The sequence below is a fragment of the Lycorma delicatula genome, chromosome 2, assembly GCF_047948215.1.
Source record: "Lycorma delicatula isolate Av1 chromosome 2, ASM4794821v1, whole genome shotgun sequence".
NCBI classification, from domain to species: domain Eukaryota; kingdom Metazoa; phylum Arthropoda; class Insecta; order Hemiptera; family Fulgoridae; genus Lycorma; species Lycorma delicatula.
The window spans coordinates 152,810,327-152,836,913 of record NC_134456.1 but is presented as its reverse complement, the minus strand read 5'-3'; the positions used below and the strand labels follow the sequence as shown (position 1 = coordinate 152,836,913).

The following is a 26,587-nucleotide window of genomic DNA, read 5'->3' as shown; positions in this document are numbered from 1 at the left end:
GTAAAATTTGACTATTAGTCAAATTTACAAAAAAACCTGGAAAAATCTACAAAAACCTGAAAGTAAAAATGAGTTTTTTTCTTACAGAATATTTGAAAACTGTACAAGACAATTAAAACATGGTAGAAGAAACGGTACAGAATAAATAATTTTGATATTACAGATAAGATCTTTTCAATTTAACTAATGAGATAAGCCAGATATTTCTACCAAACAGGGTAGTTTAGTATCAAAACATTCAATATGCTAAGATTGTATAAGTTTTTATTGAGATACTCCATAATAGACCAGAAGCCAATTTGATGTGTACCCAGACTATCTGAAATAAAACAACGGTCTTTCTATATCTAAGTTCAGAAAACCAATGAAGTTACATTCTCTTGCTGACAAAAATGTTTAGTTCTAGCTGCTCTACATTAACCCTGCTTTCTTAGTATTACACAACAAAGGCTTAGACCCAATTTGAAGTGTTCACCTGCAGCATGCTTCCTCCCATTGTCTCCTCCCACTGTCTATAAATTATGCAATAAGCTGTACTACTCTGCCAACCTCTTTGGCAATACGGCAGCCTTATTTTCATTTAAAATGTTCTGTTTTAAAATCCTAATCAGTCAAGGCATTTTTCTTATATTACAAAATTCATGCCTAATGATAAAAAATGAGGTAGAATAAATCCAATCGGGTGTCAGCCTGTCATCATTATCAATTAATAGATAAATAAGGATCCTTATTTATCTAAGTTCTTTTAATTTAAACAAAGTTCTATTAGTACATTCAAAGTACCCTTAATATAAAAAAAAGTAAATAAATAAAATAAAACTAATTCTGACTGGTTTTCATAATTGCCATTGGTGTTCACATGAAGGTTTTGTTTTTGTTTTTCTATTTAATTAGAGATGTTTTTTTTTTTACCAGCCCACTGACATTAATTTTTACTCAATTAAACAGCATTACATGAAAATGAACAAAATAATTACACCTTCTACATAACTCTACATAATTTCAGGATATACGTAAGCAGGATGTAAGAAATTAACAAAAAAAAACCATAATGTAAAAAAACAATAAATTATAGCATACACTTTATAAATTATGCCAGCACTTCTACCAAATAAATTATTATTATGAATGAAAACTATAAGAAATTTCTTATATAGAGATTAATCAATCTGACTCAAAGATATTGTTAAACTGTCTACTTTAAAATTTTTATTTCAATCTTTATGTAGTTTCAATCTTATGTAGTTTCATTTATGAATAAGCAAAACTATGTTTATAATATTTTATTTATAAAAATTCAAAGTGTGTTATAATTACGTTGAGTAATCAAAATTCAAATCATAATTTATTTATTTGATTTATGATATATGGTATTTTTTTCAATAACAATTTTGAATTATTTCAGATGAGAATTTTCAATAATTCATTTAAAATTATCAATTTTCCATCATATTAATTTATTAAACATTAATTCCTTACTGAATAAATTAAATAAATATAGTGGCACAAAAGTCATTTGACACTAGGTAAAAAATAATTAGTAAAAACTTTTTAAAAAATTAACAAAAGCAAAATGTAATATACAAAAATAATTTTAGTCCATGATGTTGGTATTACAAAATGTTGATAATTCAACCCTGTTAAATTGGCAATACAATAACAAACACAACTTACTGTCTAGATCTGCATCTCAGTGTATAGAAGTGAGCTATAGTGTCAGATTTGGTTAACTGTGTTAAATAGTTGTAACAATGATAATAAAAAAAAATAAAGGATTTTCCTTTAAAACCTTTGGTACTTATCAAAGTACCAAGTTATCTGCCCACCACATAGTATCATTTAAATCAATGTTTTAATCAAACCACCCGCTAGTCTACTACCATAATCCACTGCAACTAACTTACCCATTGCAACTTAACTTTGTTCGTCTTCATCTCGTTCTAGCGCTTACAGACAACATCACGTTATGACCTTTTGGACATAGGTGATGTTTCAGTAGAACCCCAACCTCAATAAAGAATCAGTGTTCTGTTCAATATTTGGTAATAGCCAAATGTTCATTATGTGTAGTGTAAATTAGAAGCACAAAACTCCCAACCGATCTAATTGAAGTAAAATACTAACTAAAATAAAAACAAGAAGCATTCAAAAGATATCAGTTGATTGATAAGCGCTGCTGTCAATAGAAATAATTATCAAATTATAATAACTGTTTCATTAATTTAAAAATATAATGACATGTAAGTAAATAATATATAGCTAACATGTAAATTGATTACTACTTACTGTTTGAACTTGTTGTAATGGAAAAATAGATGGCAGGCAGATAATTGATAAGAACCAAAACGTTTTATAAAACTGGTGCTACTGTAGTTATTAATGAGTGGGGGTAGACATTTTACATCAAACCCTCCCTCTAAACAAACTGTGTACAACATATCAGATAAATTTGAACAACATAGATCTGTTACGGTTGCACCAAGATCTTTCTTTTCTTTTTCCTGTTTAGCCTCCGGTAACTACCGTTTAGATAATGTTTAGCTTCAGAGGATGAATGAGGATGATATGTAATCTGGCCACCCAATAAGTCACAACAGAGGAATATGAATTGCATGTATGTTTAGCAGTGACACAAAAGTCCATGAAAATCAACAAGACAATTAGCCTCTGAGCTGAAGTTATCATGAAGGTCTGTACAAGGAAAGTTACACAAACATAAATTTAAAGTCTACATTCCATGTTTACTTCATGGGCTACTTGAAGATAACTGATATCGACATCTTCAGTTTTGTGAATTGATGCATAACGAACAGAAACAAGATCCGGAGTTATTCATTAAAATTGTATGGTGGTATGAGGTCAATTTTAAATTACATGGACAAGTTAATAGACATAACTGCACTTACTGGCATACTGAAACTAACATCTTTTGTCAGAGCAACAAATCAATCAACCAGGTGTAAGTGTTTGAAGGGGGCAATATCATCTTTTGGTGTACTCAAACAGTACGTTTTTGAAGGAACAGTGACAGGAGATAAATACTAGGCATGCTTAAAAATTACATGTTACCAGGATTCATGACGTTTGCTGAAAACATTCAAGAAATTTACTTCCAACATGATAGCATTCCACCACATTACTTCAGTCTGCGATTATTTGAATAGATTGTTTGACAGAAGAGCGATTGGTTGACAGGCACATATTGACATGCCTCCACGTTCACCAGATATTACGCCAATGGATTTTTTCAAATGGGGTGTCTTCAAGGAGTCTGTTTATTCTAGAAAGCCTCAAACTATTGACGAACTGAAAGATTACGTTTATGACGCATTCAATAATTTGGACAGTGATAGAAAACTTTGCCATAGAGTATGCAGCAGTGTTCCCAAAAGAGTGCAAAAATGTATTAATGAAATGGAAAACATTTTTAACATAAAATATACCTGTAAGTATTGTCTGTAATAAATAAAATATATTAATTACTTTTATAATCATGTGTCAAGTGACTTTTGTGCCGTCGTGTATATCCTAATGCGTTGTTCCTGAGCAAAAGGGTGCAGTAATATGCTGATTTAAACTATAAGTCTGTATTATGAAAGTTATTTATTATGTATGGTCTTCTTTTGTGTATTTTGGACAAATATTCTATATACAAATATGCTTTTTGGGTATTTTGTGAATTAATATACCCTCCCAGTGAAACCAAGCTTCATCTGTAAAAAAAAACACATAATGTCGAGGATACCTACAGAATTTTGATAATAGAACATTCAAACTGTTGACAATAATTTACTTTTCTCGCATGATATGTAAGTTACAGTTCTTCATCACACATTATAGGGAAAAAGTTTCAATTCTTTTATTGCAGCTTTATGTGCAGTAGCAAGTCCGATATCTTGCTGTTGTGCTAACTTATGCATTGACTTTGATGAACTTTCGACCATGCCATCTGAAATGTTAGCAGCTTCTGTTTGTTTAGTTTATGTGGTTTTCTATTTCGATCAGTGTCTTCATCAGAGCCTGTTGTACAAAATTTTTTGATAAGAGTACGAACTGCATTACAGTGATGAACTTATTTGAAAACTTCTCAGAGAACTCGTGCTTCACTAAAAATTATACTTGTCACCTTCACGAAAGGCATGTTCAATAAGAAAAGTACGTTCAGTTCTACCAAAAGAACCACTACGTTTCTCACAACTATTGATTCCGATAAACGAAACGAAAAGAAGTACATTCAATCACAAATCAACAACTGACATCTTGGTTTATTACTGAACAACACCCACGGGGCAACCACTTAATGATGAAAGAACAAAATGAATCACATAATTCTAAAGCAAACTGCACAGCGGCTGTCCGAAAGCAATGTAGTAACTTATAAATGTGTATGTGTATATATATATATATATATATATATATATATATATATGTATACTTTTTTCTAATATGTCTTATATAAGACAGTATTGTATAATATAAGTGTCACTCATTATCTTACCATGGCAAATATACAAAATTTTAACTGTGACAACTATATACATCAAATAAAATTCATTCTAAATTTTTTTGCTACATTTTGAGTGTAATTTGTAAGTTTGTCTTGCAGATTATGGAGAAATACTCAGAAAGCACTTCAATTGGGTAAGTGTTCATATATTTTTATTCAAACTGCATCTGGTAGATATAACTTATTTGATTTTTAAAATAGATAATATATCATGCCAAATTTCATTGAAATTGGTCCATCCAATCAGGCAAAAGAAGACGTACATGAACATTTTCCATAACTTTCTAAAACTAGAATTATGTATTTTGTTATGGAGGCAGTCATGACACATCAAGATTGGCAAAATCCCTGGCAAGCAAAATTTGACTCAATTAGCATGTGTTTCCTTGTATTAGTATACTTATAGCTAAAAAGTATCACTATATATAGTATAAAAAAGAACACCAATTTGACTGCAAAAAAATACAAAACTATAAAAACATTGAAATCAAAAATAAATTTGTATGAAAATTTATATTACGTAATATTACAATCCATTTATCTGAACTTGATAGATCCAGGTACAATCCAGATGACTGAAAGTCTGGATAATTTGAAAATGTCGCATAGCCTACTGAGATATGGTATGTGTGAAATAAAAAATTTAAAATAATGCAAAATATTTTAATTTAAAAAACTTATTTTTAATCTATATATATATATATTAATAACAAATTCAAACTTTACATAAATAAGAGATCAAGTTTTAGGAAAACAGGTCTACAATACTTCACTCATTTTTAAAAAGTGAGAGATTGATGTTTCAATGTAGTGTTGTGATTACAACAGCTTACACTTGTATATAAATGCATACATTCAACTAATGATCTATAATCCATAGTTTATTAGCTGATGAGAATATATGAAAATTTTCAAGTTTCTTATTTCAAAAATATTAATAAATTAAATTCATCTTGCATTTCACAATACTATACAAATGTGAAAGATAAAACTGGGCAATTACAAAAAAGATGATTCTAAGATTTCATTAAAATTTCAGAATGTGATCTAAGTAAAACTAAATACAAGCCTATTAAGGGATAATATAACTGAATAATAATCTGTTACAATTTAATATTAAGATGAACCAAAGACCAGTCTGGTATCAAATTTAATATAGTAACTACACAATGGGAAACCAGTCACAAACAATTATTATTAAAAGAAAACAATCAATAACTAACCTTAACCTCCTTAATCAAATTCTTTTACTATAATAAACAATGTGAGTGAAGGTTACGGGTATTCGCTTAACAAACGAAACATTTAGTTTTGCAATAAATCAGTAAAAATGAACTTATATTAGTGGGGGAGATTATTATTACTGTACAACATAAAATTATCCTGAACTAAATTAAATTAACACATTAATTTTTGGTATCAATAATTTAATTACATAAAAAAAATAACCAGAAAGACAAAATGCCGCAGGGTAACTCAATTAGAGCTGACAAAAACGAACTTGTCATTTCTTGCAAACAACGAAAATATTGGGAAACAGCTGGAAAAACACTAAACATTGTCGTAAATATACATTAATTATATTTTTAGGCCACAGAGATATACATACTGAATGGATGCAAATTATATTCTTCAGAAAATAAATGTAATTAATTTCTTATACAAATTAACTAATACATATCATTGAAATTAACCACACAATTGCATCAGAAAAAGTCACGATTTGTTTTCTTTTTTTTCTAAGTACATAACTTACGGTCTATCTGGTTGTGATCTTCGTAAACGGGCTTCTATAGTCTTAATTTCTTCAGCTCGAGTTACACTTTTCGTTCTTCTACGAACCTTACAGTTAGCCTCGGTTTTATCTTCAACTTCAACTGACATGTTTCCAGTCACTAATTTAACCTGATACCACAATAAGATTACTTATATGATAAGGTAGTTCCAGTTTAAACTGTATTAAAACAGTAGTTAACGTTCATTAACGTTAACTTTAAAACATCAAACTGATAAGTTTCGAGAATACGCCTTCAACTGATAGAGTTCGATCATGCCGACAACTGAACACGGACTAACACACTAAACGTTGAACCCAATCTTCAACTGAGCTGTTGTGTTGGTTGTCACAGGTCGAGAACAGCTGACAGTTACATTGACAACATTAAAGAGACTATCTGTAACAACTCGAACTTAGCGCTACTATTAGCATATATGAATACTAATATAAGTATTAGACGATGTAATCATACTACAGGAATTAATTATATTTATAAAATTGAATTCTAACGGTTTTTTTTACTTCTACAACCCTTCGTGATTGGTTAAATTTCTATTTAAAATGGAAGTGAAAAACCAGCTCTAGAAAATACATGGAAAGCTATTATAGCTTCTTCAATCGCTTACTATTAAGATAAGATATACTTGACGTAATGCGGGTTCCCTTTGTTAATCAATTAAATAGAAAGATACCCCGCTATAAACTACATTATACTACAATAGTTTTTCATTAAGTCGTAAAAATTAAAATATTATGGTTCCCGCACTTCTGTTAGTTGATCGCAACAAGATTTCGCAGTAAATTATATTCATGAAAATAATTTTTGCAACTCCAATTTAAAAGTAAACTTAACAACCCAATTAATTTGCATGACATTTTCGGTCTTACAAAACCTCGTTTACACGTTGGCATGTGTTGATTTTCAATTCATCAAGATTGTAAAAAAAGATTACGATCTCTTAGATTATAGGATTCATTGGCGCGTGTTGATACCACCACATCTTCACAAAAAACTGTTAGTTTAGCCACCGATAATATACTGAACGAACTTTTAATTAGTCGATACTGAATGAATAGAAACAAATTCGCGATGCAGTTCCTCAAAATCAAGATTCACTACATAAAGTATGATTCTCCAAACGGTATTCGTACTCACGGTAACCTCTACCACCAGGTGAGTAAAACAGATTGTGTCATGAATACAAACGTGTACAATTTGGCACATGATTTCAAGTATCAAGATTAGCCTTCCGAAAAATCAAATTGTTCATTTAACCGTGCTAACATTGATATGCAACAATAAAATTTTACGAGTTAGGTATTAATAACTTTCTACGCGTCGTTGGACAATTTTTTCGTGACTGAATTTTTTCCGATGTAATTAAAAAATCGTGTGGAAATTTAACGGTAGAAGTCAGCGATTCAACAAATTATCTGCAACTTTTCTAACAAAATAAAAAATTAGATAATTACTAATTCCCCTCTCTAATACAGAATGTAACCCTTTCAATGATCCAAGAAACTGTAAGTTAAATGTTGACTGATTGTTGTGGGTTCTGATAGATCTGCATAATATTAATTAATACTTTCATTTTTACTGACTGATCTTAATATTCTAAACACACATTTAACTATGCAACCATCATTATGGTTATGGTTTATGGATTAAAAAATTGATGATTTTTTAAATTCTGTTTATCATTTAGAATGTGCGTCTCATAAAAATTGTATTTACAACTGCAGAAAGTACAATTTTTTATTTTTATATAAGGGTATTGTTGCCATTTAATATTTAATTTTGGTCACAATCTATAAAGGTAGCAGGGAGATACAGACCTCATGGATACTTATCCTTAAAATTTTACTCAAAGGATAGATAAATTTTTTGTATAATATAATATCCCTCTTTCTGGTGATCTTTGGTCTAATTGAAACCTCCATTTTTTTTTGCTTTATAAGAGTCAAATAATATTGAATACCACCATTTATACATCTTATTCTAAATACAAAGGTTTTAGATAACATGATTCATTCAGTTTACTATCAAAATAAAAAAAATATTAAGCAAAACAACACTTCTTTCAGACTTAATGATTTTGAGTAGAAGATTTATTTATTTAATAAGACATATATTTTAAACTATTTTTATTTTAATATATTTTCTCAACACATTTAGACGTAGGTCTAAATTTAGTTAAGTCTTAAATTATTAATTAATCAGTTTTTTTTCGTGATTCAAACTGCAACCATAGTCCTCCAGCAACATTATTTCCCATTGAGTTACTTTCCAGTTTTAGAGGTAATTTTAATTTACTGCTCAATCTCACATTACATTCAGACAGCAAAAAAGCTAAAAATACTTTTATTTCCAGCATAGCCAAACGAATTGCTGTAATGAAAAGAAAAAATAATTTTTAAAATATGGTTCATTAATAGTTAAGAAATCAATTATTACATATAGAAAAAAGTAATTCCTTAAGTAATATAAATGTTATATATTTTCTCTGCTGAAATGTTAAAATATTAATTATGTATTTAAAATGTTTATGTGTTTTAAATGTTTATACAGTCTATTGGTTTCAAAATTACATCAAAGTTTAAAAAAAAATTGTATACAATACTGAAGGATTTTTATGACAAACTTCTTGAACTAGAAACAGTGGTGTCATAATGCCTTGAAATTGTTGTGTATATGGTGTCGATGCCTTTTGTATGTGGTTAGTTCACCATAAATTAAAAAAGCATATCATTTGTACTTTCAGTGTAAAATTGGTGATCAGGGTAAGACATGGGCTCCTCATATAGTACGCACTAATTGTTCTGTATATTTAAGAGGATGGCTGAAAGGTACATGGAAGGCTTTGCCATTTGGTGTACCTATGGTTTGGCATGAACCAAAGGATCATGTAACCAATTGTTACTTTTGTTTAACAAGTGTGTTTGGAATTTCTAAAAAATCTAAACATATTGTTAAATATCCTTCGTTGCAATTTGCAATCAGGCCTGTACCTCACAGTGAAATTATTCCAGTTCCTGAGCCACCTGTGAATGTATGTTTTGAAAGCAGCGATCAAGAATCAGGCAGTACTGAAGGAGACAATTTTGATTTTGAATTATCTTCCAATAGCCAACCTTATATCACAAGGTGAATTAAATGACTTGGCTAGGGATTTAAATTTATCAAAAAATCAAACTGAACTGTTAGGATCAAGACTGCAAGGTTGGAATTTACTTCAAAAAAATAAAAACATTTCAGACTTTGGAAGCGACAAAACCAAGAAGATTCTTAGTAATTTATTGATGAAAATAATTTGGTTTATTGCACAAATACTGATGAGCTTATGTTGCACTTAGAACAAGTTCATAAACCTGAGGACTGGCACCTTTTCATAGATTCATCCAAGTATAGTTTAAAAATGGTTCTATTATAACAACAGTAACAAATATCCTACGATACCAATCGCTTATGGTATTAATTTGAAAGAGACATACGATGTGAAAGATGTGCTTGAAAAAATAAATTATAAAAAACATTGCTGGAACATAAATGGTGATTTGAAAGTTATAGCTGTTTTGTTAGGCATGCAGTTAGGCTATACTAATTACATGTGTTATCTTTGCGATTGGGACAGCTAATAAATATATAAACATTATGTTACCAAGGAGTGGAAGAAACGAGACAACTTAACTCCAAATGGGAAAAATATTATTTATGAGCCCTTAGTTGAACCCAAAATACTATTTTTACCCCCACTCCATATCAAGCTAGGACTAATGAAAAATGTTGTAAAAGCAATGAAGAAGGATAGTCCCAGATTTTTGTACATCAGGCAGAAATTTCTGAATGTAAGTGAAGGAAAAATTAAAGAAGGCTGGTCCTAAAATAAGAGAGTTGGTCAAAGATGATGTATTTAACTCAATGTTAAATAATGTAGAAAGTGTAGCTTGGGCTTCATTTAAAGACGTTTGCAAAAATTTTCTTGGCAATCAAAGATCCAACAATTACCACAATATTGTTAATCAACTTCTTACTTCATACAGAGTATGGGATGTAATATATCTTTGAAAATACATTTCCTCCATGCACATCTAGATTTTTTCCCGGACAACCTCGAAGACGTAAGTGACAAACATGGTGAATGGTTCCACAAAGACATTTCAGTGATGGAAAGCTAACATTATCATTTCAGTGATAAAGGGAAATGGAATACTAACATGCTAGCCGATTACTGTTGGACATTAATTTGGGATGTGCCTGAGGCTATTTATAAAAGAAAAGCATAAGCGAAATCATTCTAACACAGGTATGGCCATGCAAAATGATATATTTTACAGATTTTAACTATATTTTCCATTAATTTTTTTTGAAGCGTAATTTATTTAAAACTAAAGGTGATAGGAAAACTGTATTTACAGATCTGTAATGCAAGCAAAAAAGCAATTCAATAAATGGTATCACACTTAGAGAAACAGTAAAATTTTTTATTTTGTTTATCAGTGTAATATTTCTGTCGCCCATAAATAAAAATTTATGATGTTTTCTTAGATGAAAAATTTTCTTGAAATGATCAAACTGATCTCATTTGGAATAAAATCAAATTGTTTACCGTTTTGCTTTGAAGTGCCTCAATAAAGTACCTCAAAGTGAAGTGCCTCAATAAATTTTTTGTCTTCTTGTATTTATCGTAATATTTATATTTTAAATAATTAATTTGGGCTTTAATCATATCTATTTTTTTATTTTATAATTAATTGTGTATTTTATAATGCTGCTCCCTTGAACCATCTAGGCAAATGCTTAGGCAGTTCCTTTTTTTATCCATTGAATAGGATATTTACCCAATCCTGATGCAATCTACATTATGTATCGATCAAAATGAAAGATCTATTTATTATATCAGTACTAATTACACGGTGAATAAAATCTCAAGAACAATTAAAAATATGTTCAAAGATACAGAAATATGTTTTATATATTAAACAGTGCCAAAAAATATTGTACAAAAAAATATATAAAATTAAATAATCTTATAATAAAAATTTTGACACAAAAATTAAGGTGTATGAGTCACTTTTTAACTGACAGCAAATTATCCTTCTATTAAGGACAATCAGAAAATTTACAAACTGTACACAAAAATAAAAAAAAATTGAAGCATTTCACAAAACCCATACATGTGAAAATATTTGTTGTGGGTAGAAAAACACTACATGTGGTAATAAAAAATGTAATTAGTTAAAGAATTATTTCTCCTTAACGAAACTTATGTTTATGAAGTAAATGAAGTAAGCATTAAAATACCAACAAATGAGCCAAGTTTAATACATCAATTTTTTTTAAATCACCTAATTTAAATAATGTCACTAAAGATTTCCAGCATGCTGTTTAATGACAACATTTACGAGTATTAGTGGCTAATGAATATAACATCATTGTCATTGTCACTTTAAAAGAGTTGATTAAACATTTAGAATTATTGTAATTGGTAAATATACATACAACAAAATTATTTTGATTTTTACTTTGGTTGTCTTGATTAATTAATATATAAATAAATATTAAAAAAAAAACAAATTAATTTATTGAAAACATTTTTTAACTAATCAGCAGAATCATAAAAATTTTTCTACATAGATTAGAAATGCATTTGTTGTAAGAAGATACAATATTTTAAATTCTCACATCAAAGAAGAAAGCCATCGATGAAAACAACTAATTCTTCACTGCTCTTTTGACAATATCATCATTGTCAAAATGCTAGCTAAAAACACCTTTTCAAGTATAGAAAGAGCAAAAATCACTTGGCTGTAAATCTAAGATTAATGGAGGATGATCCATTTTTACCCAACTAATTGATGTGATGAGTCGAGTTCAAATATCAGTGTACGATCTTGCTCTTGTCAACTTTTTTCTTCTACTGTCAACTATTTTGCACTAATCATTTTCAAAGCTATACAGTATCTTTAATGTGGCAAAGTTTATTCTTGACAATGGCCATCACTTACTGTGCCATCAAAAAAGAAACCAAGAATAAAAAACTAAAAACTTTTGTTTAATTGTTAATGTTGGTCCTTCACCAACACTTCACAAAGCATATAAAATTGGAATGGATTATTCAACCTATGAAGAATGGCTGAAATCAAACATTCTCAGTTACTACTACACTAACTCATTAATTGCCTGGTATTTTGATGATTCAGCCTTGATATCAAAATTTACACCAAATAATAAGACAAAAATTCTCTCTGCAATTTTTTATTCTAGCAGCTAGGACTCATTCTACTATCATTTGAATGTATACTATATTGCATTCATTATGTTATACAGTATATTATATTGATTTATTTACAACAGTTTTTGAATAAAATACTACAGCTACAGTTTTATTTGAATTGGAGCTTTGTCTAGTACATTAAAAGATCCTAAAAATATCTTCTGAAACGATAATTTTACGAAATTATGAACAAAAACAATTTAAGCCCATTTCATTAAAGCTGCTTATACTTCTATACTACAAATATTCTTTCAATTACACGCTTCACCAAATGGAGAAGTGTATGAAGTATTCCATACCCCAGTAACTACATGTATATACTGCACTAAAATTATTTGACTATAAAAATATTACCAATGCAAACTCTAGGACCAGAGCCAAAAGGAAAGAAAATCCCTCTTGGAATAGCATTCATATCCTGAAAACGATCGGGATCAAATTTTTCTGGTTCTGGAAAATATTTAGGATCCCTATGAATGGAAATAACTGGTATCATAATCAAAACACCTTCTTCTATCACTTTATTAGTCCCTGGTATAATATAATCTTTGGCGCATTCTCTTGAGATTACACCCAATGCAGGATGAATTCGCAAAACCTCTAAAAAATAAAAAAGAATTATTATAAACCATATTTATATTTTTTTCCTATGAAAAACCAATTAAGTTAACAGAAATAAGCAAATAGGGTTAAAAAAGCACCTCCCAAAAAGAACATAAAATTATCAAAGGGTTTGTCACATTTTGAATTCCGAACACAAAAAACTTCATGTCATTTGACCTGAATTTAAGTAATTTGAGACACATTTGATAAAAATATGTTCCTGTGCTTGGGGCTAGCAAACAGTGATGTTTGCTTTGTTTATTTTTTAATTGCAATTTATTTATTTATTATAAGAACATGCTCTGGTTTATTCCACTGATACTGATTTTATTTATACTAATAAATTACCAGCATTTCAATTACTGTATAATGATAACAAATCATTAATTTTATATTTTATTAATACTCGTTACAGCTCTTAAATAACATTTGAAGTGGTTAAATCGGTTAATACTTTTCTAGTTATCATACTAGCCTACACGGCAGATAGTAGGGTCTCCACTTTTCATTCAGGGGAATCTGGGTTTGAATCCTGGTCAGGATTGGAACTTTTCATACGCTAAAAAATTAATTTTTCATAAAGTAACTGTAATTGGTCCAACAGTGTACTTATTTGAGAAATAAATAAACTTGTTTTCTAAAAACTAGCTCAAGTAGAGTATGACAACTGTGTGATGTAAATAATAATTTATTTATTTCCAAATATGTAGGAAGAATCCCATTGGTACAACAGAAACAAAACATATCGCAAAACATGCTTTGAAAGTAATTAGCGTATAGAGATTAGAATTATAATAACAAACATATCACAATGTTGATTACAAAAGTATGATAGATGACAAATAGTTGAGCAGCAAATTACACCCCTGGACAATTAAAAATAATAATTATTATCTCTTAATAAATGACCAGGTATATAAAGATCGAACAATTATGACTATTCAGTACAATTATAACAATTTATAAGTAAATTGTATGTATAAAGAAAATCAACTCTTTCTGTGCCAGTTTCAATACTTGGTATCTTTAGAAAATTAGAGATGTTTGTAAAATCATGGTCAAAGTAATGCATCAGAGAACCAATTCTAAATTCTGAGCAACGTAAAAAAAATGACAAGATTTATCAAGTAGTTGTTTTTAGGCAGCAGTATGTGGATGCCATACAACAAAACAATAACTAAGAATAGGATAAATAAAAGAAAAATAAAGTGTCCAAAATGTATCAATATTTAAAAAATTTTTAAGCACTGTTTTATTAAGTTAATTTTTTTAGTAGCTTTTGATACAGTAAATTCAATGTGAATTTGAAAGATAATACGCTTTCAAAAACAATTCCTAAATCCTTTATATTCAAAAAGTGTGAAACAATATTATTATCTAAATTGCAATTAAAATGTGAAGAATTTCTACTAAAAGATATGTAAAAGCGCTTGTTAAAGTTCAGTAAAAGTTCATTCTTTCTACACCATTAAACTGAAAAATTTAAATCAATTTGTAACAACACTGTCTATCAATGAAATTTGCAATCTGCTTATAAAAAATTTCCATCTCATCAAAAAATAATAAATATTTAGAATGTTTTAATTTTTGACAAGAACAGTTTAATTTGTATAAATAATGAAAAAGGGTGGACTAAGGTATGTACCTTGATCCAACAACACCTGAAGTAACTTTTATTGGATTGGGAATTAAATTATTTAATTTAATATATTGAATTTTATTAACAAGAAAAGAAGCAAACCAGTTGAGTAAACTACCATGTATATCAAAAGCATCAGTGGCTTCTCATGTACAGGCACTGCGGAACTGCAGCAACCCCCCCCCCCCTATTTCCACTTGATATTATCAATAACATTTAATATAATGAGTCCTTTTTACTTCCTTGTATGAAGTAAAGGAAGTATTGTGATCGCAAAAAATTTCAGATTTCAGCTGAAATATTCATTTTGACCATACCTGAATCCATTTTGACCATCCCTGAATCCATTTTGACTAGTTTCAGCATGATGTCTGTATGTATGTATGTGTCTCACATAACTCAAAAGCGATTAGCTGTAGGATGCTGAAATATTGGATTTAGGACTGTTGTACCATCGAGTTGTGCACCTCCCCTTTTGATTGCAACTTATATATCATAAGTGGTACTTATTTTCATTGGTTCCAGAGTTATAGCCAAATAAAATTTTAATTAATGAAATATTTGTATTTTAGGAAAAGGCATGTTGGTTCACATCAGACTTCATCTTCTTTTTTTTACTTTTTTTTAAATTTAAATATATTGATTTATTAATAATTATTAACCTGTGATTGTAAAAAAAAATTACATTAAATAATAATTCAATAACAAAAAAGAAAATGAAAATAATATCATAAGTTATTAATGAAATAAAATTTTATATACTTTTCATTTTAAAAAAATGTGTATATGTAATTTAATAGGCATACAAGGAAATCATGTGGTGTCCACATCAGATTTTTTCTTTAATTCTTTCTTTAAACTTGTACAACATATAATCCTTAAGCTTAATGTCAGTAGCCATTCTCCAGTTTATGAAAAAACAAAAATCTTTAATGGTGCACAGTTCCAGTGGCATGGTGTTTGGCTGTTGTGCGCATGTGCAAATAAGAAGCTGCGAGGGAGAGAGGGCGCTGTCACTCCTGCAGTGTCGACGACCCTGGCATACTGGTGGAAGGTAGTTTTTTTTACTCCACGTGTGTATGGAACATTCTTTGTTCATTCCCTTTTCTAGTTTAGCCAGTGGAAGGAATATGAAAGTGATTTAGTTGTTTTTTCAGTAGTGATCAGAAGATGGTGGAAAGCTAGGGCCCTTTGATTGCCAAATCTGACCAAAAACATGCTGGAAGGGTGAAAGAGAAGGTAATTAATAAAAACTAATTATGCATTCGTTTCTGTGTACATAGCAATTTAAATTAAGCACCATTGGACTATAGTGTTTTTAAGTGGACATTTTATTAAGTTATTATCTAATAATACTAAAAAGTAGTATCTGTATTAAAATCTTATTATTTATTTTGTTAAACTGAATACAGTTTTTAAGTACAATGTGCTTAAAAACTGTGTACCAATTTTTGAATGTGATAAAGTGTAGAATTAGATTATTATCCTGCTTCCAGCTATTCTTTTTGACTTTTTTTTTTTCACTTCTTTTATTTTACAGAAAACTTTAACCATGGCCTTGAAAAGCCCCAGAAAAAGATTTTCTGGAGCAGCGCCCCACTAATTTTAGCTACAAGTCACCACTGAAAAGCATCTAACTTTCTTACAAGTAAATCAATATTAACCATATCAATGGCCCATCTAAAGTCAGTGTAAATTGAATCCAAATTATAACCATTGGTAACTGAGTCAACTATATCTTCTTTATATATGCTTAGGTTTATTTGAGTAGATTACCCTGAAAGAAATCCATCCTGTTGTGGTGTAATGAATTTTATTGTATATGATGTAATTTTATTGCAAACAAGATGGTAAATTAATTTAGCAAAAATATTATACTTATTGATATCAGATATCATTAATTATTGATATCAGAGACATCACCTTTTTCATGCATTGTAGTTATAAATGAATCTTCCAACATTCAGAAATGTTTCAGTTGAGAGAGATAAGTTAAATAGTTCAGTTAAAAATGGTATATTAAAAGAAGAGAATTTTTTATAAATATTGGATGGGTATTTTCTAGATGGGCATCACACTTATCATTAAAACTAGAAACTATAATGCTAAAAAAAAACCTTGTCATTTGTTAGAGTTAACAGATATAAATAAATAAATACTACAATTAAAAAAAAGTAAAATAAGACTAAAAAATACAAAACCATTTATAACTTGATCCATGTAAGTCATCTTTTTCAGATTATTGTAAGTGATTTCCTGTGTTAGAAGAACAGTATCTATTTCTTTTTGTAAACGACTTTGTACACCAGGATTATTGGCTAATTCATATAATGTAAAACTAATAGTATTTGAGATTGCCTCACTGCCCATTGTTATAAATGTGAATACTTGAGCAGCTATGACCGAATCTGTAAACACTAAAAATCACACTTTATTATTTAGTTTAAAAACCTTATTTTAATTGTAATATGGAAATGCACGAATTTATAAGCAAAGATTTAATGAAGTAGTTTTAAAATTTAACTGACATATAAATAATCTTCATTTATTAACATTAAAAATAAGTAAAAGTTTTAATTATAAATAAAAACAAACATTTGATTCAATAGTGACAATAACAAAGCAAATGACTTTTCTAAAAGAACAAGTAGAAAAGACAAAGGCAAATCTGCTTCAAGAAAACAGAATTCATGACAAACATCAAATTATCTGCAAAACCTAATAATGTCATATGAGAAAGTTAACAAAACTAAAAAATTCAAATACCTAGAGGAGACAATTGAAATCAGTATCTCTGAAAGGGAAGCCATAGATCAAGAATCATTAAAATGGAACTAGCTATGAACATCTACCTTAAGAAATGGATATCAATGAATGCTAAACTACACTGCAGTCGTTCATCCAGGAGCCCTCTATATGCATCTGAAAATCTGACATTTCACAAGAAACGTCTACTCAATAAACTACTAACAAAAGAATGAAGAATAGTCAGAAAAGTCCTAGAGCCCATCAGATATGGGAAAGAGTAGAAAGAAGACATAAGAATGAACTGCACATAGAGAAAATATGGAACGTAATTAGAAAAAGAAAAATCACCTTCTACAGTCGAACAGGCTATTTACTTATGCTTTAAAAATCTAAAAACTAATAACAACTGGATTAGAGAAACTAAAATAGACATAAGACTGAAAATAACATAAGAAGAATATCAAAGAGTGTTCACCACTGAGAAAGAAATTGCAAAACATCACAGGTTTCCAGGGAAAACAAAAACAATGGAAATATACAGGGGCAGAAGGAAGAAAAGACATCAGGAAATTATGAAGGAGAGGGATGTGAAAGAATAAGAAACTGAAAAAGGGAATTAGTTTCGTATTACTGTTAAGTCAAGAAAAGGAACACTGTTTCGTTGTAAATATTGGAACGCTTTTGTGAGAAATACAGTCCCTTCGTTTTTTTTTAATTTTTAAATTGTTTTTTAAATTGATTTTCTTCAATCGGTTCATCTTCATCACTGGAGATCACTGAAAAGCCTTCCTCTTCTGTTTCAATTTTCACTATCTCATCATCAAAAATGTTAAATGCAGGTTCCCTTGAATCCGATTTTAACCAGTCTTGCACTTCATTTTCCTTTACATTTTCACATCCCGGTATATTTTGTAATAAAGAACAAAACTTCTCATTCGATGGCATGGTACAAAAAATTTTCTGATTGTTGACCTGTTGAACTTCTGGTCATATTTGTGTAAATGATTTATTGACTGTTGTTTGATCGATTGAATTACATGATTCTGCAAACATGTATAAGGCCCGTAAGTTGACGATTGCACTGTGAAGTGAGTTGAGTGCACGGGGGTTTGAAGAGCTGTTATGCGTGGGTTCCACAAACATCGTTATTACAAAAATAATATTAAGAAATCAAATTTACAATGACATTATCGTCTAATTACTGTATTTACATTTGCTTTTAAAGTTATGTTTAAAATATGATTTATGTTATCAAGCACAAATTACAGTATAAGTGTAGGCTCTTGGATATATAAACAAGTATATAACGTATAACAAATAATAATTATTTTGTATCCTTTTACGTGACAGTAGGAACACAATCTTTTGAACTGTAACAAGGCAAGTTCAGTAACTCTATTTGTGTGCTTTTTTATTTAAATTTATGACATCTTTTTAAGAATAATACCATTTTTCTGTTTGTAAAGCATATTATGCGTGGGTTTTGAAAACGCATTTTATTTTTATTTTTTTGTCATACAGCCTAATAATGTTAGTGTATTCAAGTGAAACATAATTTATTTTAGTTATATTTTTTTGTTAACAATGAATCCTGTAATTAAAAGCAAAGTAAAAAATAAAAACTTTCATGGATAATTGAAAGAAATTGTATATAACTTTTTTAAATTTATGAAAGAACTAAGCTTAACAAATCTAAGAAATCAGATGACAGTTTTCTTATTCCCTTGCAACAAGTTCAGCATCGTTGTAGTAAGGCTGCTGGTGCATTCGTTAGTGCGATAACGTGTATAAAAAAAGAAGCTGAAGGCATGTTTTCAAATGAAAATGGTGAGTCAAGTTTCTGCATGCCGGATAAAACTCGGGAGACAAAATCCTCTTACAATGATTGACAATTAAGATTCTTCAGCTGTCAGAAGAATCGTTCACAATTTTTACCTGACAGATAAAACAATGTCAAAAGATTAAAAAATAAACTTCAAAATGATCTTGGTTGGTAAGGAGGAGAAACAAGCTTAAGAACTATATTAATTTCCATTGCATGTCCTAATTTAAATGCATTAAATTCCCTTTGTCTGAAATTTTAGATTTTGCATACACATTTCTTGTCAGTCTTTTATTAGAAAGTAAAGTTTTCATTTAGTGAGCCATTGTGGTTCTCTATGAGGGGAGAAAATTGGATAAAGCCATATAGTTCAACGTTTTTTTTGTCCAACGCATTTACAGTTTTTAAATGTCTTCCTTCTTTATCAGTTACAGTTACACATGAATCAGGAATTTCATTGTCATCCGTTGTTGTATAAACAGCTGCAACTTCATTACCTGCTTGCAAATTGAATCTTCGAGAATCAACTCCTGGCTTAAGTCCAAAATGCAATGATAAATTTAAAGGTTAGACATTATTTTCTTGATTGTCATACTGCTCTTTTAACATTTGAAAAGCTTTAACTTGGAAGCTTATCCTCCCTAAAGTGTGTGAAAGAGGTGCTAAAACAGGTTGATTTAAGCCTGTAAAGAGTTGTTCAACAGCTTCAAGGGGATCAACAATGTAAAGTGCGGCTAGTATTTGGTTCATTTCTTAAAACTGTATTAATTTAGTAATAGATTTTTCCTTGGACAACAAAAGCATAAGGACCTGGTCTGTTTAATACAAAGTTAACTGTATTAGTATTGAAAGAAGTTAAAGCATGGAGATTGTTATATATTCTGATATTTTTACGAAATTCAGCTCTCTCATTAGAATATGATACTCTTTTTGCAGAATGTCAACATTTCCATGCTGGCTGCAAGTGCTAAATGATAAACTTTTGTTGCTAATCTTTTTACCTTCAAAATGAAAAGCACTACAATGTATGCACTGTAAATCCATTGGCCCCAGATAATGTTCTTCTAAAGTATCATTAATATCGAAACCTGCAGCACCAACTATGTTTAATGGTCGACGAAAATTCTGCATTCTTTGTCGTAGATTTAAATTTTCTGTAGCTGTTTCAGTTTCAGTTAACTGAGCTCTACTACAATTCGTTGTTGTCTTTGTTTTTGAGCATTTATTTTAGCTCTTTCTATTTCTGTTAACTATGCCTTATAAATCTGTTGTGTTTGATGCTATTCAGCATTATTATGAACTCTTTCTGCTTCGGATAATTGTAATCTATATGCTGTCTGTCTTGTTTTTCAGCATTTATTTTGGTTTTTTCTGTTTCAGATAACTGCGATCTTTGTGTACGTAAATTTTCATTCATCTGATTTTTTTCAGCTTCTGTTAACTGATATCTTATAGCTTGCGCTCGTTGTCTGCTACTCTCGTTTATTTTCTGTCGTTCAAACTGTTAAATGTTTACGTTGATTACGCTATGCATACGTCTTCTTTGCGTTTCTCTTTCATTATCTCGTTGCTCCTGTGTTTATTCAGATCTACGTTTACAATCATATTACACTTTTTTTCTTTTTTGCTCTTCTTTATGAAAAAAGTTCCTGAGTTGTGTTCTCTTAATCTTTTTTCTGCCCATTTTTAAATATGTAGTAAATATATATGGCAATTGCTTAAAGTGTAAAACAATATAACCTTATAAAAATTAAAAATCGAATAATTGTATATAATTTTAATGATACAATAATGATCCTTGGGTAATAAATAAATACAAATATAACTAAAAATAATCTACGGTTAGAAATTAAATAAAACGTATTTGTAAATTCACAATGTACTGCTTCTAGCGGAAGAGAGCGTAAAGTAAAGCTTTGCTTTTGGCGCGGAGGAAGCCGTGTGCAGCCGCCCGCTCTGCACCATGCTGATTTTTTGTGCCCTTTTTAACTGGCTATGAGATTCCATTTGTTATTTCATGTACAGTTAATTTGTAGGACATGTGGAGATTCTGTATGTCATCTCATTTTGCATATTTTTCTATGTACACTTGTTCACCATATTCTAACTTAAAAATTGATATTAGTATCCTGTTAGATTAACTTTTAATCGAATTAATCATTTTCCTTTGGAAAATAAATATTGGGTTTTAATGCTTAAATTTGAGTTTGTATTATTTATTAATAAAAAGCTAAAAGAAGAGTTGTTATATTGCATGTTACAACAATATTCCACCAAATCTGGAAGAAAATATTTTTAGTGACGTTCCAAGAATGCATACTATGAGCTTAATATGTTCAGTCTTCTATTGTCAAAACTGTTTTTTTTTGTTTTTTTTTTTTTATGGAATATAAATTAAAAAATAAGTATTCTTGTTTCAGTTTTATTTATTAGTTTGTAATAATTGTTATTACATAATCTATTCAATTCATTTTTCATTCGTTTCAATACATTATATATTCAATTCATATATTCTTCATTTAGCTTAATTTTCTTTTATATTTTTGATATAAAGTAGTTTTTTGATTTTTTCTGTAAATAATTATTATTCATTAAAGCTTATTGTGTTTTTAAGCAAGTATTTATTCATAAGAAATGAGTAGTTATATATCTCATCTAACAAAGATCTAAGCAAACATAAATATCAATGCCACAGCAACCCACCAGCAAGAATATTATTGCAACTGGTAAATTGTACACAATTTTGTAAGAAACCATATCATTAAGTTTAATTAACCAAAAAGATACTAACATGTGCAATTTATACTATTTTATATGCTGTATTACATTCCTATTGTATGTACAGTAAGAAAAAATATGGCCCACTGGGAATCCACAAGATCCCACTTGGGATCAAGCATCTTAGGACCATAGAAACAATTATACTTCTTTCTTAAGATAGTAAAAAATACCACATAAGATTTGAGTTGGTAGTGGCTGAAGACATATAGTGGCAGTTGGAAACAATTAGATTTATCATGTGGCCTATTAGTAACACGAAGTGAAACTTCATATTGGTCTCACATGGGATCTCATGGCAGTCAAGCTGTTAATGGGTTTTAGTTTGTTTTTTTTTTAAATGCCATTATATTCATTTTGGCTTGCTATAGATTTAATTTGTTTTTATTCTTTGCCTAATATTTCTTTTTCAATACTATATAAAATTATATACTTTACGAAATATAATATGTATTTTTTTTGCATGAGATTAGGATGATTTGATTTTTTGAAGATGGGATTATTATGAGGTGTTAACTAATCTTAAAAAAAGCTATTTTTTAAAGTAACCTACTGAGGATCATGTCAATATCATTATTTTGTTTTTGCTTTTTTTCAATATTTCATTCATTTTCTCAGAATTCGCCAGATTTTCTTCTGGCGCTCTTTCTTCCTTCATCCATAAGTATCTTTACATTATAAATTATTTCTTTAAACTCCATTTTATCCAAAAAGTCCTTCTCTTTTATCTTTAGGTTTTGAAGTCTCTCTTTCCACTGCCTTATGTATTTTGTTTGGCTTTTTACTTTCCAAAGTTTTTCAAAATTTAAATTTTTTTAAATTTATAGTCGCATCAACTGAAAAATCATTAGCGACTCATCAGTATCTGTGTGAATGCACCCGTAAACATGTAGTCTTCACAGATTCAGGCTGACCATTCCTGAGACATGTGGTTAATTGACCCGCCCACCAAAGATTCCGGTATCAACAATCTAGCATTCAAATCAGAATAAAAGCAACTATCTTTGTTAGGATTTAATCATTTTGTTTCTAACTGGAGTTTTATTTAATATTTACTTTTGTATATGAAAAATGTGTTGACCTACTACTATCAGTTTCTAGAGTAAATTTTTCTATAAGATTTTAATTTAATTAAAGTGATTAATATTTATTTTTTATAATAAAGTTAAATATTAGGAAAATGTCATTTACATATCTTGTCTATAAAAGGATATTATGTTTTGGCTACACCATATACTATATTTTTATGAAAATGATGTATAAAAGTTTCAGATACTGGGTCACTGATTATCCAAATGTCAATTTTCTGGTGGATTTTCTGGATCCACACTACAAACTAAATAACTAATAAGCACTAGGCAATTTAAAAAAATGTATACACTATTTAAAAAACTGGATTCGGCCTTTCAAAATTTGATCTGGATAATCGGGTTTGCACTGTAGCAGCAGATTTTGGCATATTCATTGGTAAATCATAATTTTGTATATAAAATTTGCCAATGAAAGTAAAATAATTTTATTATCATAACATACATTATGAATGACTGAAACTAAATTACCAGCATTCACTATTGTTTCATTTCCATTTTTTAAAAGGTTTTTCTTATTATGTTACGGTATCTTCATTGGATAAACAGTGTATCTGAATGAAAACTACATCAAGATAAAATTTTATTGTATTTACTAAATCTTCACAAATCAGTTTCTACAATAAATTTTAATTTTATAATTATGGGAATTTAATTTTTTTTTAAATTTAGGATAGTTTTGAATTTTATTTTATAATGGATTCAAAAGCTTTATATATATATATATATATATATATATATATATATATATATTTATATTATGCTTACTATTTTGGTGTATTCATAGGTAATTATTAATTACAATACACTTGAGAATATGCACAACAGATTTATATATATATAGTAAAAATGTAGTTGTACATTTTTATGTTGAGGTCCACACTTTTTCAGTAGATTGCTCATACATATATTATATCAACATCCTTCTGTAACATAATTTGATCACTTAAAACTTAACAAAAATGTTCAGTAAATAAAGGAAATCCTTGATGCAATTAAAAAATGAAAAAGCAGATCCCTGAAATCGGTCTTTGCTTTCCAAATGAAACAGCAGATTTAGTATCTACTCTCAAAGTCCTTCTTTTGGAAATTTCTATCAAAAAACCTAAATATTCCACTAACAAAACTTTTACTATTTCTTAAAAAAATTTTTAATGGTGCATTTAGTTCATGGATTTGAAAGTGACAGTAATTCTCTAACTTTGCAGTTTTCACAGTAATTTTCATTTCGAAAATGTTGAGTGATATAATGTTAGTGCTATATATTCTTTGTTACTGTTTTTGACTTTTTCTTATTTCATGTATTGCATCTATAAGTACGCAGCCATTAATTTATGCCAAATGCTATATTGTATTGAATTTTTCAGTGTTGTTCTTGACTGATAAGATGTATATTAGGCAGTATAATATGTGAGAAAGCTGTATTTTTGTGTTTATGTATGTGTGTGTGTGTGTGTATATACATTATAGATAAAATCAGCTGTGGTGCATATTCTGTACCATTTAAAATTGTATTATCTACTTCGGATATCGAGGATAAGTAAGGTCAAGGAAGTTAAATGATTTGTAGGTAAATTAGATTTAAGTGTGCAATCAACTGACAGATGTGAGATATGTGTGATACTGTCTTGTATTTTCTTTGCATAGTTTCATAACACTGACAGTAAAATATTTTGTGCCACCCCTTTGTATCGCATGAATGTTTTCAAAGTGTCAATGTTCTAAAAGTAAGTTGGCTAGGAGACTGGAAGCAGATGAATCCATTAATAGGACTGGTTTTATGTACTATGTTTTGTTTTATGTGAAGTAATTAGAGCTTAGTTGGAATATTCATTTTAAAGCAATAAAGAACACTCAATTACTACAAAACAAGAGAATTTTACATACCAAATTTATCAGCCATCTTCCCTGGATCATGATCTAATTGTTCCAAGTATTTCTTCACTTCATCTTCATTGTGGTTAGAAGTAAAATTATTTTTAATTTGTTCATTATTGAAATAATTATTGGAAATATTATTTGCTTCTGATAAATTATAATGGTGTGAACTTTCAGCAGATTTAATATCCATCATCGACTGTAAAAAATCATTTCTTTTTTCTCCTGTTTTCTCTCGATGTTCGATTATGTCATGGATAAGATGAATAAAAAAATCAGTGGATTCATCATCGATCATTTGTATTTTTAAAATACGAGAAATCTTTGGAAAACATAAACGTATAAAATATTTCATGATTAAACTGATGGATGGTTTAAAAAATTTACAGCAAATATCAAAAAGAATATTTTTTTTCCCTTGGTCACACTTATGTGGGCACAATCCTAGTACTACACTGGCAATAACATTTATGTTAAATTTTTCAGTTAAGTATTTTACTTCTAACGGTTCATCATTTTTACTTTTTATATACGTAATTAAAATATTACTGCATTCTTTAATTTGATCAAACATTGATTTTACTTTCACAGAAGAAAATGTTGGTGTTAATTTGTGACGTAATACTCTCCAAGCATCACCACTCAAGGAAACAATATTGCAACCAAGAGGTTCCCATTCTGCTACTGGAACACCTCTATTTTGAAAACATGCAAAATCTGTAATCAATATTTGGCTTATAAGATCAGGGTCTAAAATCATAAGTGCTGGTTTATGACACAAGATGAAACCACCGAATTTATTACCATCAAATTTATTATAGATATCGGTTATTCTGTTAAGGAGAGGTTCTTTTATCAGCAGCAAATTCACAATAGTGTCAATAATTGGTAGTGTTTTTACATGTGGAAAATCACGCTCTTTCCAATAATTATAATTTCTAGTTAGATAATATACACAGCAGAAAATTACTGTTCCTAGAAATATGATTAAAATCCAACTCATTTTATACGGTTAACCTGAAAATGTAACAAAGAATAATTACTTAGTTAATCATATAAAATATTATCTTAAATTATCTGAAAGTAACTCAATGAATAAGTGTGAAATGGCATAATTTTAGCAGTTTTAAGTGACTTGATACAAGATGCAAGTCACTCCTGAAAATCGCATACCTATTCCCAAGAATGAAAATTTCATGCCAGGAATAATAGAGAAAGTTATGAGTGAAGTGGTTTCTTGCCACTTTCTTTATCAAGCTAAATTAACTATTATACAACATCTTGTCAAGCCCATCAAAATTTAGGTGATATTTACACCGACAAGTACACCCATTTCACATTTTACCACACAGACTGAATAATGAACATCAGTATTGCCAAAGAAAATAACCCTGATTAATTGTTGTTTGTACCTCTGATAAAATGCTTCATAAAAAAAAAAATGAAAAGACTCCAACAAAAAAATTAAATGA

General features: G+C 29.1%; 2 protein-coding genes across 2 annotated transcripts in view; both read right to left on the bottom strand.

The window, feature by feature from the left end:
* mdy (diacylglycerol O-acyltransferase) overlaps positions 1-6,620 on the bottom strand; it is a 94,047-nt gene extending 87,427 nt beyond the window's left edge. Inside the window, exon 1 of the mRNA XM_075356507.1 lies at positions 6,264-6,620. Coding sequence (XP_075212622.1) covers positions 6,264-6,391 — 128 coding nt within the window. The 5' untranslated portion in view covers positions 6,392-6,620. The remainder of the gene's footprint in view (positions 1-6,263) is intronic.
* A 1,788-nt stretch (positions 6,621-8,408) lies between these two features.
* On the bottom strand, positions 8,409-26,126 carry LOC142319983 (cytochrome P450 6a2-like). The gene is made up of 4 exons (XM_075357662.1): positions 25,125-26,126; positions 17,003-17,218; positions 12,914-13,159; positions 8,409-8,673 (listed from the first exon to the last, which is right to left on the bottom strand). The coding sequence occupies exons 1-4, from the start codon at positions 26,116-26,118 to the stop codon at positions 8,498-8,500; spliced, it is 1,632 nt and encodes a 543-aa protein (XP_075213777.1). The 5' UTR covers positions 26,119-26,126; the 3' UTR covers positions 8,409-8,497.
* Positions 26,127-26,587: the final 461 nt, after the last annotated feature.